Genomic DNA, 19,113 nt, shown 5'->3' on the forward strand with positions numbered 1-19,113 from the left:
TTCAGCCTTGCAATGCTTCCTTATTCTTTTGAATGAGGTCAGTCTGTCAACGTTTTGGCTTCTCTAAAATAACTAGCCCAGTTGATAAAGGAAATATTGGCATTGTGATTTTCTGAAAATCAAGAATACGTCACATTTGCACATTTCATGCAGGTCATATTTCTGATGTGGCATAGTTTATGAGCTGACTTTGTCATCAGAAGGGATGGTGGATGCCATGGGACCTAGGCAAGAAGCCTGTCCAGCTGTAGATCACAGTTCAAGACCCAACAAACAACAAACCAGACCCAACAAACAACAAACCAGTCACTGTTTTTCCATCGTGGATAGTGCCACGAAAAGTGGTCGTTGTTTTACTGAGACATTGTGCAACCAAAACCAGATATTTTAAACCAAAACGCAACCACAGTGTTGTTAAAATATAACGTTTCAAGGTATCTGGTACATAATAACGTGCAAATGTAACATATCTGTGGCTAGCACAAACATACAATGCCAACATTTTTTCGACGATTGGTTAAAAAAAAGCACAGGGTCGCCCAATCATCTCACATGATGCTGTGTTGGCCAATAAATACATCCAAGCACACATTCTTGGAGGACTATTTTTGAAACATGAACCTGATATTTCTACCTCATGATTGCTGGATGAAAAATACAATTATTGCCACCATGATATCCTTCAAGAGTTGTAAAATCCCATGCGTTTAGGTATCTGATAAGCCTTCAAACTCAGATCTATTACTCATACGGGCCTCTTTGGATCATATTTCATGTCTCATCGTTATCTGACACAACACACCCGTACCAGCACAGCTGCACACATTTTTTTAATGCAGGACTGTTTTTAGTATGAATGCCTATGAACAAACCTTAAAGGGCAGCTTTAACAAACACTTAATATATAAAAGAAATACAATGAAAGACATAGTTATATTATTTACTGAAGTGAGGAACTGTTTTGGATATACTGGAGTCCATAAGGAATATACTGTATAATAGGTGTTACATTCAGTAGTGTTTAGCAGTGAGCTTAACCCTATGGGCCCTAGGCGTTTTTTGGGGGCATTTTTACTGCCTTTACTTTTAAGCACATATCACAGTCATTATAAAGGCTACATATACATGCTATATCTTGGGTTGTTTTTTTTTTTTGTTTTTTTTTCAGGACAATCTGGGCTATCCAGATTTGCCATCATTACATGTCCTTCTATGTGCCTGTATTTTATATTAAATTTTACATCAATGAAAAAAAAAATCTTACATTTTTACATGTATCTCACCATAGCAAGTTGGAAGTAGACATTCCGCCATATATTAAGAGGGGAGACTCTCTGGAATCTGGCAATATAAGAACCATGATGTCATTCTGTGACAAACGTGGTTTATGCCAGGTGGACATATTTGCCAGTATTTTTTCATTATTGCAAGAAATTCCACTGACTCATTCACAAGTCAAAAATGTGTTTTATTTGAAAGAGACATGCAATATTTACATCAAAGATAACAGAAAAATAGTAATAATATTATTCCTCACTATTTGAAGTGACTGATGACAAGATCTGTATAATGGATTGTAAAGAAATTTGTCAGGTTTTTATTTTGTAGACAATTGATCTGTATTTATAGCATGATGGGATGACAGCACAATGATGTGTTCGCCAGTAATCCATCCAAGAGTAATGTGTGTGCAAAGCTGTATGAAAGCTTTGTTATACATAATTTTAGTGTAACTTTATCATTGTTTTTCCTTGTAAAAACATTGGACTACCGACAAGCTTCTCGCTACGACGCATGGTAGAGAACTGGCATGAATTTGGACGCACTTTGCGTCATTCGGGCCCATAGGGTTAATAATATAATACATTCTGTATATACAGTACAAGCTGCTTCCTGATACTTCTCTCAAAACTGTACAACAGGAAGGCAGATTATGATGCACAGTCACAGAGATTTCATCTGTACAGATAATAACAGTCAACTGCCGGAGATGCAGTGCTGTCATCCTATAGATTTAAACTGTTTTAAAATACAGGACGGCATGGAGTGTCGCATGTCGACATAGTTACAGTGTAATACTGACAAAAATAAAAAGAGCCACAGTACTTTACAGATATATACAAATACACATTTGTAGCTTACAGTATATACATCATGTTACGTTTTTCGAGTATTCAACCGTGTGGTCATTTCTTCCAAAAGGTTATTTAGTCTGTCCAGGAATACTGTAATATTTTTAAGGGAGTATGCTTCACATGGTAGGCAGCCAACCTAAAATTTAAAAGAGACACAATAAAACACATTTTTAAACGTTAATAAAATAAATTTTGGGAAAAAATAAATAAATAAATAAAAGCTAATATGGCACAGAAGCTTTGTATAATGTCATATGTTTCACTGGTGAGAAAGAAATTAATGTATCAGCTGTAAAGCGCCTAATTTGCTGAAGAAAACTGAAATTATCTCCTTGCGGTAGTATGTCTCTGTGAACCAGTCAAGTTGCACCCACAGTCTACATCCATGCCCATGTTGGATGTTTGTGCCAAATTAGAGAAAATTTCTTCAAGGCCTTCGTGAGATATCACGTTCACAAGAATGAGACAGACGGGGTCACCGTGACCTTGACTTTTTATCACCAAAGTCTATTCAGTTAATCGTTGGATCCAAGGGGACGTTTCTGCCAAATTTGGAAAAAAAATCCCCCAAGGTGTTCTTGAGGTATTGCATTCACGAGAATGAGATGGGTGGGGTCAGAGCGACCTTGACCTTTGACCACTACATTCTTATCAGTTCATCATTCAGTCCAAGAAGACGAGAGATTGCGACAGATGGACGGATGGACAACCTGAAAACATCATGCATCCAGTTTTTACACACCAGTGATGACTGATGTTTACGGCAGAATTTCAATTAAACGCCCAGTCCCTTTTACTAGCCCAATGTGGCTACACATTTTGACAAATAAAGACCTGTCTCCATCAGACGCCCAGTCTGGTTGCCAAGCAGGTCATTTTTTATAGAAGTTCTTTGGATGTATAAGACCAGATTGTTGGTTGTTGACCCACTTGAGCTAATATTAGACAGTTGTTTAGATCGCATGTAGAGATATTATTGTTAAACTTTGGCCAATATGCTACACATCAGTTAGATTGTCTACAATTCAATCGTTCATTTTATTTGTAGTTTTTCTTTTTTTAGTTTAGTTTATTTAAGAAAGGACAGTGCAAATTAATAAATACACATGGTATAAAAAAGCCAGAATTAGCCAAAAGGCTATTTATCAGCTGTAGTGTTAATCAAATAATGGCACGGGCTACTAATTAAAGTGTTACGATACCGGGTTCATCTGTGGTTATGTGAGCAGGTAGTTTAATAGTACAGACACTCTGAGGAGTATTTCATTCACAGGACTTACAGGTTTGGCTGTTTGACCCAGTGTGTCGTTGAAATCAAATATGCAGTTTACGTCACGCATAACTTCTTCTTCATTGATGACCATCATCAACTCCAACATGTAACATCTGAGCGACATGATTTTACATTTCTCCTAGAACAGAGAGAGAGACACATGCCTCAGTAAGCATAAATACAGTTACAGATGTGTATTACATTAACAGTTAGAAACAGGACTTAATGTGTTTGTGTTTTTTGTGTCAGGCTTTTGTGCACATCATGCGGGTGTTAACAACTTTGAGGCTGCAACTTCAACAAAGTTCAACAAGATGTAATGAATTCTGTTTTAAGCAGGTTCTTTATAAAAATATTACTGCTCTCCTGTGTAAGCTTATGTCAATGTGGCGTTTCAATTTTCAGTCTTAACGGATGAGGTTGGCATTATTCTATGGTTTTGTTTTGTTTTAGTCTCTGGAGCTCTGGAGAGCTCCTTCAGCGATAGACTGATGATAGACAAGTGTGTGAAGGAATGCCATCGCAGGTCCTTCCTGCCTGCTGCTGTCAGGCTACATAACCAGCACTGCTCACAGTAAACTGCACCATGGAAACTTTATTGACACTATGGACACTTTATGGACACCACAGCTGTCTGCTGTTTTGCACATACAATCACTTGCACTAGATGTGCTCCCTTTATCCACTGCTCATTTTCATTCACTGCTGCTCATTATTATCCACTTCTCATTATCATTATTACTATTATTATTGTTATTTATCACCATTTCTTGTATTTTTGTACTTATTTTGCATGCCTAGTTTTTTAAGTTTTAGGTTTTTAAGTTTAAATTTGAAATCTTTAATCTGACTCTTTCCCCTTGACTGCTGTAACACTGGAATTTCTCAATTATGGGATCAATAAAGGTGTATCTTATCTTATCTTATCTTTTATTTTTACCTCTTGCTCTATAATTTGCTCAGTCAGTCAGTCCACAAAAATTCCCCCACCCTCGGGTGGCCACAGTTTTGTCGCCCTATGAGGCGAATTATAGGCTTTATTATCATCAACAAATACCATGAAAAGACGAAAACAAAAATTGCCTCAGTCAGACCTCACCTGTCAGTACTGTCTGACTGCTTTGTCTGTGGTGCTTAGTCCATTACTGCTACTGCAGATGCAAAGTTTCAAAATGGTCACAAATACAGGATGGTTTCATTTTTAAACAAAACTAAGAGTCAGCTGTAATGACAGCAGCGCTGTGAGGATGTACTTAGTCACAGTGGTGCTAACCACAAATGCTGACATCAGCATGCTAACATGGTCACAGTTACAATGTTACTGTACTCTATTTTATGATTGGTTTTAACTAATGTAAAGTGTCTTTGAGTACCATAAAAAGCGCTCTGTAAATATAATGTAGTATTATTATTACCATTATCATTACTAAGTGACGAGTTCAGACCATAATGGAAAAAGAAAAATATATCATACGCAGCTCAGAGTAATCTCAGTCCACGGCTCTCATTGGAAAAGAGTTGGCAACACTGGTCATTACCAGTCATCCTCTCTGGACCATAAATGTCTTTATGAAATTTTATGGCAATTGATCCATTAGTGTTGAAATTCAGTCAGAACCAAAGAGGTGGACCAACCCACATCCACAGAGTCATCCCACCAACGTGGCTAAGAAAGTCACTACACAGACAATACTGCGTCAATAGCATCAATTTTTTTTTATTGGTTTTGGTTGTTTTCATAGGGTTTGTGGACAATAAGAAAAACAGTATATGGTACATCGCAAACCTCCTCCTTTATGTCTTGGGACTTCGACAGGGGGTCCTCAGAGTTACTGCGGGTCAAATTATTGTTTGGTATTTTAATGAAGTTTTCATTAAAGGGTTTTTAGTTATGTTTTGTTTTGTTTCAAAAATGTAAATATGTCCGAAAATACATATTAATGTGATTCCAACATTTCATTAGTAAAGATAAATTAGCCTATTAAAAAAAAAACTATTAATTTACAGTATACAACACTGACTATAGGCAAACAGTTAGCTAGCTAATGCGAACTCACTGTATAGTACCTGTGTATAGCAGCGAGGCGAACTAGTCAACAGTTACAAATTATTGAAACATGGTGGCCACTTAGCTATACATTTATTTCATGTGTACGGACATACTTGTAAGCCACAACGAGTCGTTCTGTAACTTTTCGAGCAAGAGACTCCTGAAATACCATCCACCTCAGAAACAAACACACTGTAATGTGTATGAATCTGCCAGTAAATGGAGCGACGTCTGTGAGCTAGTTCAGGCAGTCAACTCAAGCTGCACTAATTCATACTCACACGTCATACGTCACTCCCCATATGTCATCTACAAACACACCCTCCAAATTTGGCGGTCTATTTAAGCTGCAAAATCTTCCCAGCTCTCCCTTTGCATTGTCTGTGCTGCTGCTGCCCTGTATCAGTTCTGCCGCTTGCTCTTTCAGCCCCACCTCCACCCCAGCATCCATATGCAGGCAAAAGGTTTGATCATCACTTCCCAATATTTCATGTAAACATATCTGCGGGAAGTGATGAGGCCGGAGTCTAGACGCCAAACTCTAACTATGTTCTGCTGTTGAAATAAATATTTAAACGTGAGTTGTCTGACTGAACTATTACTTTGATAGCTTAGTATTTTATGCACCATAAAATGGTATACTTATGATCTTTTCATAGCTTCCTGACTATAATCAAAACTGAAATGTTAACATGTACCTTTACAACTTACTTCAACGTCATTAGCTGACGGAGCATACAGCATAGCGTCAGATTTCTGAAAAGGAGTAGGAAAAAAAATAACAAAATTACATAGATGCTTACAAATATTAAACAAAAACTATCCACTACACGTGTAAAAAGGATACAAGACAGGAAAGTGTCAACAAAAGCCCTGTTTCCACCAAATACTTTCGGTATGGTACCTTTGGAACCAAAAGTAACCCTACAGACATGGTACCTAGACCCTTGGTCCACTTAGCGTTTCCACCACAAACAGTACTCTTAAATGTAGGCGGGGTTGTTGTCACTCACTGCTCTGCCCAGCACTCACTGTATTTCCTCGTTTATCATCCACAGAACAAAATTGCACGCCGACATTTTCAGAACAAAATAAAACAGGCTGCAGTGAGAGTCTCTCTCCATGGGATATTTAAAGGCGCTGTATGTAAGAATGTGGCCAAAACGGTTACTGCACTCAAATTCAAAATACTGCCGCGAGTTGTGTCCGCCCCCCCTCCCCTACAGATTCGAGGTTGCTGCTCTGTGCTGAATTGCTGCGTTGTGCTCCGGCGTCCGGCAAAAATAGAAGTCCTGCGTATCTGTTGCGGGGGGCTCCGGAGTGCCGCAGCAGAGACGGAGCCGGAACGCAGCACAGTCGCAACCGGTGGAAACACACATTGACTAGAACTGAATCCTATCGGCTCTGCTACCATGCCGGAACGCAGATGCAACCAACACGCATCTGGTGGAAATTGGGGGTGATTTGTTTGCCCACGGGCGGCTGCCATGGCAGGGCCACGTCGCCGCGTCCTTGATCTTTGGTTTTCCAGCGGACCGTTCGAGCAAGTCCGGCTTCTCTGCTGCTAACACTGCTGCCGGGATACAGCTGAGGAGACTGCTAATGCTATGTACCGGGACACTGCTAATGCTGCTTGCCGTGTTGCTGTAGCTCAGTCGTAACTTTAACTGATGCTGAGACTCTACTGACTGTGTGACTGGTAGACGGTGGTGGGTGGCGCAACAGGCCAAAACACAAATTCAAAACATAAACATGATTTGCAGACCGTAAATTTTTTTTTTAAATGCGAATATTCTGGCTGTACTATTGTTGTCGGTGAGATCAGTATGTTATATGAACATTATTCCTTAGTCTCTGTGACATATTAGGAGGATTTTATGACTATTTGCTTTAGATTTCTTACATATAGCTCCTTTAAAAATAACGGGTTTGTGCGTTTAGTCCTTCTCAGGCAAGCTCAGGGGTTTAATGTTGCCTGTGCCCACAAGAGCAACGCTCCGCAATGCTTTTTTTTCTCAGAGTAAGGATTAGAAAATATGCAGTTGAAATTTAAGGTGTGCTGATGGCTTCTCGTCATCATCTCATACATTGAGTAACATTACAAGTTAACGTTCCACCTTAAAAGTCGCTGGCAGTCGGCCCAGTGAATTAAGTTATTTTCTTTCCAACTACAGCTGCTGCAAGAGGCAGCAAAACATCCTTAGTTACACTTAACTAATAAAACTCTCCTCGGTATGAACAGTGAGCTTCAAAACCTGCCAAGACTCGGCCCTGAGCAGTAGTAATGACAGCAGAGTGATCGTCCACTATTGACCAAACAACAGACACACAGTGTTCACAGTTCCACCTTTTAGTACCAGATCTGTGTGCTACGTACCCCAACAGAGGGGTGACCAAAAATGGTGACGATATGGAACGGTTCCTTTGGTACCATCTAGGCCTGGGACAATCAGCGATCAAATCGTATATTGGCAATTGGAGGGTTGCCAGGCGATTTGCTGGATATCAAGGCGATTTTGAAAAAAGAAAGGAAAAAAAACAAAAAAAACAAAAACGGCGCTCTACCGTGCATTAAGAGATGTTTTTTGGGGAAATACATGACTGTCAGAGAAGCAGAGAAGCCCCGTTTACAAACAGATCTACAATCCATCTCCTCTCCTCTCCTTTCTCTCTTCTCAGCGGAGGGTGCCCTGTCAGCCCTGCGCTGACAGTGACAGGGCGCATCTCTTTGATCCAAAGTGACACAGCCCATTTGCTCATGCTTCGGGGTCCTTCAATAGAGTAATTGCAAATAAATATTGTTTTAATGTGTAACTATTGAAATGTTCACAAGGGCTTTCATAAATTTGCAGGTTAAAAGTTAACGACAGCGACTTGAAGTGAGGAGGAGCAACATGTCTCCGGCTTGTCAGCACAGCGGTACCAACACCGCTGCGCTGACAAGCTGGAAACGCTCAATTTTGCATGTGATGCAAAATATTAAAATAACATGGTAGTGATTGACGTAAGACACGTGCCAAGGACGTAACCCCCAAGTGCCAAGGACGTAACCATGAAATTTAGAGGCAATCGCACAGCCCTAGTACCATCCACAACTTTTCACAGTGGAAACAGAAAAAAAAGTGTACTGAACTGCTTGGTGGAAACGGGGCTTAAGTATCAGAGACCATAAAAATACGATGGTTTCTTCATATGATATAAAACAAATCCTTATATCATAGGTAGTAAAAGATAAACATAACCAAAATGTTATTTTATTTGATACCTTCTCTCACCTCAATGGAGGGTGTCAGCCTCTCCAAGCATTTCTGAACATGTGGTGTACTGGGCACGTAGGCAGCACACGCAGATGTACTCAAGAAGCTTTAAGAGAACAAGGAGACATTGATTAAAAAAAACATAGCAACTATGCAGATATCTGATGTTTTGGGTCCTCGCAGCACCGGCTGTAAAAGTAGACAGATGTTAAAAAAATTACTGTACAATGACCCACTGTTACTTTATGCTGCTTACTGAGCTACGAGTTGTATCTTGCAGACTCCGCTGTCAGTTTGTTTGTCGGCGTGTTGCCATTGTGCTGGTGGTGATTACGCAGTTACATAAAAGCAAGTGAGCCAGTGATGTGTACATAATAAATGAGTCCCTTCTGTATGGATGAGTAATATCAAGTCAATCAGGATGTTTTTTTGGGATGAGACTTATCTCGTGAATTCTTCGGAACAATTTTCTTTCATGAGTAACGTAGAGTATCTCACATAGCTTGTGTATTTTTTTGTCTGTGTGTTTTTCAAGCTTAACTGTTTATTACAGAAACATTTCCTCTGTCATTTTTAAGTATGATAACCAATATTTCAATTATGGAAAAATGAGTCACACACTGTATGCCTACCTCAGAACTAAGAAACAAAGCCAGACCTGAGTTTTGTGGCTCTCTCGGCACTGGTTACAGGTCAGCAGGAACTGGACGCTTTTCTAGAAATAAGACAAGGAAATGTTAGTGTGTCGTCCTTCAGGTTACCCTGTCAAGCTTGAGTGAAACTGTTCATTAATACGATAAAAACCAACAACATACAGTACAGGCCAAAAGTTTGGACACACCTTCTCATTCAATGCGTTTTCTTTATTTTCATGACTATTTACATTGTAGATTCTCACTGAAGGCATCAAAACTATGAACACATGTGGAGTTATGTACTTAACAAAAAAAGGTGAAATAACTGAAAACATGTTTTATATTCTAGTTTCTTCAAAATAGCCACCCTTTGCTCTGATTACTGCTTTGCACACTCTTGGCATTCTCTCGATGAACTTCAAGAGGTAGTCACCGGAAATGGTTTTCCAACAGTCTTGAAGGAGTTCCCAGAGGTGTTTAGCACTTGTTGGCCCCTTTGCCTTCACTCTGCGGTCCAGCTCACCCCAAACCATCTCGATCGGGTTCAGGTCCGGTGACTGTGGAGGCCAGGTCATCTGCCGCAGCACTCCATCACTCTCCTTCTTGGTCAAATAGCCCTTACACAGCCTGGAGGTGTGTTTGGGGTCATTGTCCTGTTGAAAAATAAATGATCGTCCAACTAAACGCAAACCGGATGGGATGGCATGTCGCTGCAGGATGCTGTGGTAGCCATGCTGGTTCAGTGTGCCTTCAATTTTGAATAAATCCCCAGCAGTGTCACCAGCAAAACACCCCCACACCATCACACCTCCTCCTCCATGCTTCACAGTGGGAACCAGGCATGTGGAATTCATCCGTTCACCTTTTCTGCGTCTCACAAAGACACGGCGGTTGGAAACCAAAGATCTCAAATTTGGACTCATCAGACCAAAGCACAGATTTCCACTGGTCTAATGTCCATTCCTTGTGTTTCTTGGCCCAAACAAATCTCTTCTGCTTGTTGCCTCTCCTTAGCAGTGGTTTCCTAGCAGCTATTTGACCATGAAGGCCTGATTGGCGCAGTCTCCTCTTAACAGTTGTTCTAGAGATGGGTCTGCTGCTAGAACTCTGTGTGGCATTCATCTGGTCTCTGATCTGAGCTGCTGTTAACTTGCGATTTCTGAGGCTGGTGACTCGGATGAACTTATCCTCAGAAGCAGAGGTGACTCTTGGTCTTCCTTTCCTGGGTCGGTCCTCATGTGTGCCAGTTTCGTTGTAGCGCTTGATGGTTTTTGCGACTCCACTTGGGGACACATTTAAAGTTTTTGCAATTTTCCGGAATGACTGACCTTCATTTCTTAAAGTAATGATGGCCACTCGTTTTCTTTAGTTAGCTGATTGGTTCTTGCCATAATATGAATTTTAACAGTTGTCCAATAGGGCTGTCGGCTGTGTATTAACCTGACTTCTGCACAACACAACTGATGGTCCCAACCCCATTGATAAAGCAAGAAATTCCACTAATTAACCCTGATAAGGCACACCTGTGAAGTGGAAACCATTTCAGGTGACTACCTCTTGAAGCTCATGGAGAGAATGCCAAGAGTGTGCAAAGCAGTAATCAGAGCAAAGGGTGGCTATTTTGAAGAAACTAGAATATAAATGTTTTCAGTTATTTCACCTTTTTTGTTAAGTACATAACTCCACATGTGTTCATTCATAGTTTTGATGCCTTCAGTGAGAATCTACAATGTAAATAGTCATGAAAATAAAGAAAACGCATTGAATGAGAAGGTGTGTCCAAACTTTTGGCCTGTACTGTATGTTTTTAAAAGGTCAAACATGCAGCAATAAGACCCGAGACAACAAAATATTTTTACTAGGTGTTGGGGAAAAATTAACACAGCATCGTGCGATTGCTTTTTCAGCCCAGTAATATACATTGTGTTGCAAAGAAAATGACTGAAGTTAGAAGAACAGACTGAAAACTTTATCTTATTAGAAAATACAGATGTTCCTGTGTCCCTCTGTTTTGTTTTGTATGTTTTTGTGTGTGTGTGTGTGTCCTGTGGGTGTGTGTCTGTGTCTGTCTATGTGTGTGTATATTTTCACGTTATGTATGCACTTTATTTTTATTTTTCAGGTTAACTATTTCTTTTCCTCATTGTTGTCTCTTTGGGCAATTATCCACTTTTTTATTTTATTTTATGATTAATAATGATACTACTGCTGTGTTCTGTGGTATCCCATGGCACGTTCCTTTGTCTTGGACCCACTGGATGCCTACTGTGAAAATTGAGACTGTGTGCTGTAATGTTGAATCCCTAAAAGTTTTGGCGTGCTTCTTTTTGACTTTTTGTCAAACTTTAATAAAAATTTGATCGCAAAAAAAAAAAGAAAATACAGATGTTGACAAACTTTTCTAAAATTAGTAGATTAAAAAAGGTGATAAATTGCAACATATCGCAATATATATTATTGCAATATTCAGCATGTTTGAAATCGCAATAACATTGTATCATGACTAAAGTATCGTGATGTGATCGTATCTTTGTGCCTCTGGTGATTCCCACTCCTCATTTTTACTACATTAATTCATGAATTGGCTTGTTTTAAATTAACCATCTGCTGTAACCTGTAAACCTATTTCAGTATTAGTTTGTTCAGTAAATCCAGTGGAGCTGAACTGAACTGACTTTGCCCACAAGTATTAGTATTGTGAAATAATTAATGCTGCTGATATTATCTTGGCTTCCGCAGCAGCTCATCAATCACACACTGCAGAAGGCTTTTCTTCCCTGTCATGATTTTGAGTATTAAGTCTTCAGGCTACAAGATTTTCCTCTTTATCACACAAATCAGTCCCTGGACTGTGAATTCATCTCTACATACATTTTGAAATTTGATGTGATCATTTTCCATCCCTTTGGGATCATCTTGCATCTTCCTTTGCATCTCTCTGTGGTTGTTTTCCATCTTTTTGTGGTTTTATGTCTCTCTGTGGTTGTTTTATGTCTCTCTGTGGTTTTATGTCTCTTTGTGGTTGTTTTGAATCTCTCTGTGGTTGCTTTGCATCTGTCTGTGGTTTTATGTCTCTTTGTGGTTGTTTCGCGTCTCTTTGGGGTTGTTTTGCATCTCTCTGGTTGTTTTGCGTCTCATTGTGGTTGTTTTGCATTTTTCTGTGTTGTTTTGTGTCTCTTTGGGGTTGTTTTGCATCTCTCTGTGGTTGTTTTATGTCTCTCTGTGGTTTTATGTCTCTTTGTGGTTGTTTTGCATCTCTCTGTGGTTGTTTTATGTCTCTTTGGGGTTGTTTTGCATCTCTCTGGTTGTTTTGCGTCTCTTTGGGGTTGTTTTGCATTTTTCTGTGTTGTTTTATGTCTCTTTGGGGTTGTTTTGCATCTCTCTGTGGTTGTTTTATGTCTCTCTGTGGTTTTATGTCTCTTTGTGGTTGTTTTGCATCTCTCTGTGGTTGTTTTATGTCTCTGTGGTTATTTTGCATCTCTCTGTGGTTGTTTTGTGTCTCTTTGGGGTTGTTTTATGTCTCTTTGGGGTTGTTTTGCATTTCTCTGTGGTTGTTTTATGTCTCTTTGTGGTTGTTTTATGTCTCTTTGGGGTTGTTTTTCATTTCTCTGCAGTTGTTTTGCGTCTCTTTGTGGTCGTTTTATGTCTCTCTGTGGTTGTTTTATGTATCTTTGAGGTTGTTTTGTGTCTCTTTGTGGTTATTTTGCATCTCTCTGTGGTTGTTTTATGTCTCTGTGGTTATTTTGCATCTCTCTGTGGTTGTTTTGTGTCTCTTTGGGGTTGTTTTGCATCTCTCTGTGGTTGTTTTGTGTCTCTTTGGGGTTGTTTTGCATCTCTCTGTGGTTGTTTTGTGTCTCTTTGGGGTTGTTTTGCATCTCTCTGTGGTTGTTTTGCATCTCTCTGTGGTTGTTTCATCACAAACTACAACCTCCAGAGTAATCAGGTAGATTTCATTTTATTTTTCTCCCCTAAGAATGTGTGGTAGCTCAGTGACACTAACATTATAAAAACTTATGATCTGATCCTGCTACAATTTGTACTCCTGATATTTCCAAGTGTTCTCTGGTTCTATCTTATCCCAAGTTTGAAGAGATTTTCAAAATTGTCCAAACCATTTGGCTGAAGTTGGTTAGTTAGTTTTTCTTGTTACTCTATAGTTTGTAGTCCAATTTGCCCAAAGACTAAATATATGATTGGACAATGGCTGCATCTCAGAAGCTACAAGGAGCACATTCAAGTATTTCGTATCTAAACTCACAGCAAGTTGAATATCAAATATACACACACATGCAAGGTAAAAAACAAACATTTAATTAACAGTATGCTAGTGGTTTCCTGACTTTGACTACCAATAAAACTATGATTTTTCCTGTGATCTAAAAATGTTAGAGTTGTCCTGTTATATATTTGCCCACATTTACCCACTGTCTGAACCAGATTTCAAGACTTTAGACAAATCAGAACAAATGTGGCATTTTTTCATGTCATATGGTCTTTGGGCATGAAAGGGTTAACTAGAGTGCTCTGTTTTATAGAAATTCCATTACCCAAATATAAAACGTCATTAACAGACCCTCTCTACACAATCACTTTCTCATAATTAAAGAAAACTATGGCCACATATCCTACACACTGCAGCGGGTGTGTCTTTCAGTAATTACCAACACTGGATCTCTGTGGAAGCACATCTCTGACATTTAAAAACAAGCCACCACCTATTCTTTTCCCACATTGTAATTGTTTTTAATCTTATTAAGACTTATAACCACATAATTATGAGGCAGCATCTTGTAACAATTTACCATAAACTGACTGATGTTATTTACTTAAACCCAGTCCTGACGTTTCAAATCTCAAACAGATCGAAGCACCCAAACATCAGAAAACAGACCTCACTGTGATGACATTTTGTGACAGACGACTCCATAAAAATAGAAAATCAGGGCAGTATTTGGTGGCTCAGTATGCAGCATGTTTTAAAGATTTATACATCTGAGCAGGGTTTTTTTTTCAGACTTAACTATCCAGTGATGTATAAATATGCCACCCCTTGATCACTTCTCTGGCCCCACTTCTGTTAAGCATGATGTCATGAAGTTCTAAACAAATACAGACTGTTTTGAGATGCTGATTCACTGCAGTGACAGCCATCAGGGTGCAGTGTGTTTGTAACTCACAGCATTTGTGAGCCATTAAAAGGGCGTGATTCACATTGGACATTATGTTTTTACACAGCCTGTGATTTAATTAAGGGCACAAGTTTGAGGTGTGTACTGCACAGATCAGAGTGACATGTCTGTTCAGAATTCACAATCTGTAACTTGTTGGCTGCACTGTAGTTGTGCAGCCAACAAGTTACAGTGCAGCCAACAAGTTACAGTGCAGCCAACAAGTTACAGATTGGCTGCACTGTAGTTGTGCTTTGTTACATTTAGCCACAGAAAAAGTTTAAAGTGGCTCACTCTGAAAAAAAAAAATCAATAAATGAAATTCTATTTTTGCCTCCTCAAAGACAACAAAGGGTAGGTCGACCAGGCTTCTAGTAAAAGGACAAGGTGTATCCTTGTGTTTGGTTAGGTAACACCTTGCGCAATATAAAATGCATTCTGTTGGGCAATGTTAGATTAAGGTTGTTCACTTTTGTCTTGACAGCAGGCTGTAAAGCAGCAGCTAAGCAGCTAAAAGTCACTTCCTTTGTTGATTAATATGCTGATTTGTTTTAATGAATCAAGTAATTGTTTAGGTTGTGGAATAGCAGATAATAGAAGAAAATACCATCAGAATTTTACCCGAGCTGACGTCTTCCAGCAACAGTCCAAAATCTAAAGATACTCCTCTTCCAATTATACAAAAACAAATCTCACATATAAGAAGCTGAAGCCAGTACATATTCTGCATATTTGCTTTCTAATTTAAACTATACATATGTTACAAAAACGGTTGTTCCTGTTAACTTGTCATTTCAGCACTCACTGTTTGCCGCCTTTAACATGAAGTAATACACCACGTTTAACACAAAGTGGTCAATCAGGGAAAGTAGCATTGTTAAGATGTCAAGGCTGCCTGTGTGGCCCTGATGAGACACTGGAAAGTGGAAAACAACTTTGACAGCAGTTTCGAGAAAAGCAAAGATAACGTTAAGTCAGTGCCTTTGAAGTTCTGATCAGCTCATCACTTAATCTGCAACGGTGCGCTATGTTGTAGATTTGTTATGTTGATCTGCACAGTAACTGTACCTGCCAAATGAATGTACTGGAGTAAAAAGTAGTAGTAGACAGTAGGGTAACATACTTCTACTCATACTTTGCTTGAGTATTTCTACTTCATTCTACTTCATACTTCTACTTCACTCCATCTCCAAGGAAACTACTGTGCTTCTTACTGCACCGCAATTATCTGACAGCTGTATTTTCTGTTTATTTTGCACAATGAGATGTCACACGTAAAACATAATAAACTGGTATTGTCAAAAATATTGATTTATCGATACATATTGATTCTGAATATTTGAAACTGTTTCAAATACTCATTTATCACAGTATAAATACACCAGTACCAAGTACGCTTTCTCGCTCTCTCTTATTGTTAATGTTTACTACAGTCACGCTGCCGCTCTCTGCCACCAACCAAGAAAAGAAAAAATCATCGATGTCATGTTATAGCCTCATTATCATCATCTTTTAATACAAAAAAAAATAGATTTTTGTGCCCTCAATATCAATTTTTCCCTGTGGTATCAAACTGAAAATAGTATTGCATATCAGCATTTTTCAAAGAAATAATAATAATAATCATGACCAGATACATTAAAATACTTCTTACAAGTTAATGATAGGTGAATGACTTCTGAGATGGGTTAATAATTACAATACCCTGAAATGTTACACTCAGCATAGTACTTTTACTTTTAACACTTTACATGCTTTTACTGAGTTTTTGTTTTCTTGCCTTTTTGAAATATTTATATATACATATACATATATATATTTAAATAGTATTTATTATATTGTATTTTTGTATATAGACAATTGTCTGTTTTTTTGTGTGGTATGCTATGGACCTTTCTCTGTGTCCTTAATAAAGTCATTATTATTATTATTAGCATTATTACTGAGGATTTTGAATAATAATAATAGTAATAAGAAAAATTGTTTATATAGCACTTCCCAAAACCTGTGTGACGAGAGCTTTACTCAAAATTAGAGATTAAAAACAAGACACTGGATGAAAGCAATGCAGAAACACACAAGATAGAATCTAAGTTATAAAACATAATGAGACTTTGAGCATCAAAATAAGTTTTAAACTGCGCTTTAAAGAGAGGTAGTTATTCGGCAGCAGTCAGGTCACTCCAGAGTCACGGGGTGACCTGACAGCAAAGTTACAATCCCCTCTCGTCCTAAACGTAGACACACACACAGCCACCAGGTTCTTGCTAAAATACCTCAGGCAGCTTACAAGTTGGCAAGAGGAGAGCAACTCTGATACACAGGCTAAAGCCTTAAAATAGAACCTTAAAGTCCCATTCCACTCAAAATCAAGGTCACATCACTCAGATGTTAAATACTCACTGTGCAGAGTTTGACACCAGAGGGCTGTTTTCACACTCATCAGCTGAAGGAGGAAAGTTTCTCACCTTAGATCTCAGTTTAGACGTGCGAGCGTGATTCGTGTCATCACAACTAGTTTGGGAGCCAATCATGGTTCAATATGCAGCTAAGTGTGATGTTAAAACCTTCAGTGCACAAACACTGAAAGTGCACTTTTCAGTGAAGTAGCAGACATCAGTTTCTACACCTGCACCAATGAGAGCATCCTGACTGCGCTGCTCCATCCTAATTTAAGGAGGAGAATCATAAAAGATCGCAGCCACGCAGGAAACTGCTTTTTTTCCTCTGCTGAGGTCAGCAACAAAGTACCAGTTACACCAGCCCAGCACTGAGAGGCTCAGGAGGAGCCTTATCATAAACACTGACGTTATTACGTTTCACTGATTGACTGACTGACTGGAGTCAGTGTTTGGTTTGTCTGCTCTGGGCTACTGTAGAAACAACATGGAAGAGAACCCACTCCATATATAGATATAAATGGTTCAGTCTAAGGTAACAAAAACACAATGATTCTTAGATAAGGTAACTATAAACTAATAAAAACATAGTTATGAATATTAAATGCTGTTTTGCCAATATATCCTCCTAAATCATGCACACTAGATTTACGTACATTTTGCTTGAGTATTTTCATTTAATGCTGCTTCATACTTTGACATTTTTGAAAGAGACGTGGTACTTTTTTTTTGCTTAATGTGTTTATTTGACAGCTTTAGTTACAAAAAATTAAGATTTTACATGCAGGACACATGAAGAGCTAATAAAAAATGATGCAGTGTTTTATAATTAAACCAGCCAGTCCTGTGTAATGCACCTAAAATTAATAAATTACAACATTTATTTAAGTAATATCTAATCATATAATGCATTATGAATAATATTACACTCTGTAAGGAGTGTTACTTTTACTTTTGATACTTTGCTGATAGTAAGTTTGTAGTTTTACTTAAGCTGTCAACTGTCTAAAACACATTAATAAAACAAACATATTTTTTTAATGCTGAAAACTTCTTTATTAGAAGTATTATCCATTAACCCTGTTTTACAGTAGCCAACTGTATGTGTGTGTGTGTGTGTTTGTGTTTGAACTGTAATTTAAGTACATTTTTCTGATAATACTTGAGTACTTTTTCCTAAGTTAGACTTTTAATGTTAACCTTATAAGGAATATTTTTACATCATGGTAACCTACTTTTTTACTCACGGACAGTCTGACTTGTTTTTCCAGCATTGGGAGGTACTGTCCATAAAAATGGGTCATCTATGTGAGTAACTCAGAATACAGCCTGGTGCTATGTGCAAACTAAACTCCCCACACTGACAGCCACCAACGCATAAACGCAGTTTGATAAATAATAGCAGGTAAAAGCCTGTTGTGCACGTGCCTCCTGCGCTTTTCCCTACAGCTGTGCAGATATTTGTTGTCTTACATTAGCGTCACATCTTCTACATACTTCCAAACAGAAGGAGGGACCAGTTGAACCAGATCACGTCCTCTGCCCCAAATGAAAGTGAAACTAAACCAATGCCAGTGTTGGTGCCTTGTTTAGTTTCACCAAATAACCATAATGGCGCACGGTTCGCCGACAGCAGCTGAAATAACTCCCGTGGGTGCACGTGGATCACCAGAGTTGACACACCTCCGATCATTACGCACCAGTTATTTCTCGCAGGTGTTGAACTTTGCCACTTTTCTGTCCCTCCTAAATGAAAACGTGTACTTCTAACCAACACTCGTAGTCCGACCCCGAGGTTTGGTTAGGGTACAGGTTGGGTTACACTCCTGGCTGCCACACACACTCGGAAAGGGAAAGTCAGCTCACCGCTCGCTGGTCTCTGGGGCATGAGGGCTGGACGAGGAACACCGGGAGCGCCGTCATGAAGTCTATCATCTGCGTAGCGGCATCGGTCTCTCTCCTACCCAGCGGAGCAACAAGCCAACATCACATTTTTGCATTTCACATGTTCTTAAGAAGCTGTTTGGTCTCATTGGTCCTCGTCCAGGGTTGTTAACACTTGAGCGGAGCTTAAGTGCGGTCCAGATGTCGATCCACTGACAGACACACGCCCTGCTCGCGTCATGTTAAGAGTTCACTCCTCCTCTGCTTCGTCACCTTGTTCCTCGCCACTGCGTCTCAGAACAGCTGTTGACA

The 19,113-nt window shown here is 39.1% G+C and overlaps 1 protein-coding gene across 1 annotated transcript; it reads right to left on the minus strand.

The window, feature by feature from the left end:
* Positions 1-1,140: 1,140 nt before the first annotated feature.
* On the minus strand, positions 1,141-19,113 carry il15 (interleukin 15). Its single transcript, XM_033623615.2, has 6 exons — positions 18,784-19,113; positions 9,348-9,430; positions 8,734-8,821; positions 6,170-6,214; positions 3,416-3,547; positions 1,141-2,271 (listed from the first exon to the last, which is right to left on the minus strand). The coding sequence occupies exons 1-6, from the start codon at positions 18,850-18,852 to the stop codon at positions 2,158-2,160; spliced, it is 531 nt and encodes a 176-aa protein (XP_033479506.1). The 5' UTR covers positions 18,853-19,113; the 3' UTR covers positions 1,141-2,157.

This window comes from Epinephelus lanceolatus, chromosome 3 (genome assembly GCF_041903045.1).
Source record: "Epinephelus lanceolatus isolate andai-2023 chromosome 3, ASM4190304v1, whole genome shotgun sequence".
In the NCBI taxonomy this organism is placed as follows: domain Eukaryota; kingdom Metazoa; phylum Chordata; class Actinopteri; order Perciformes; family Serranidae; genus Epinephelus; species Epinephelus lanceolatus.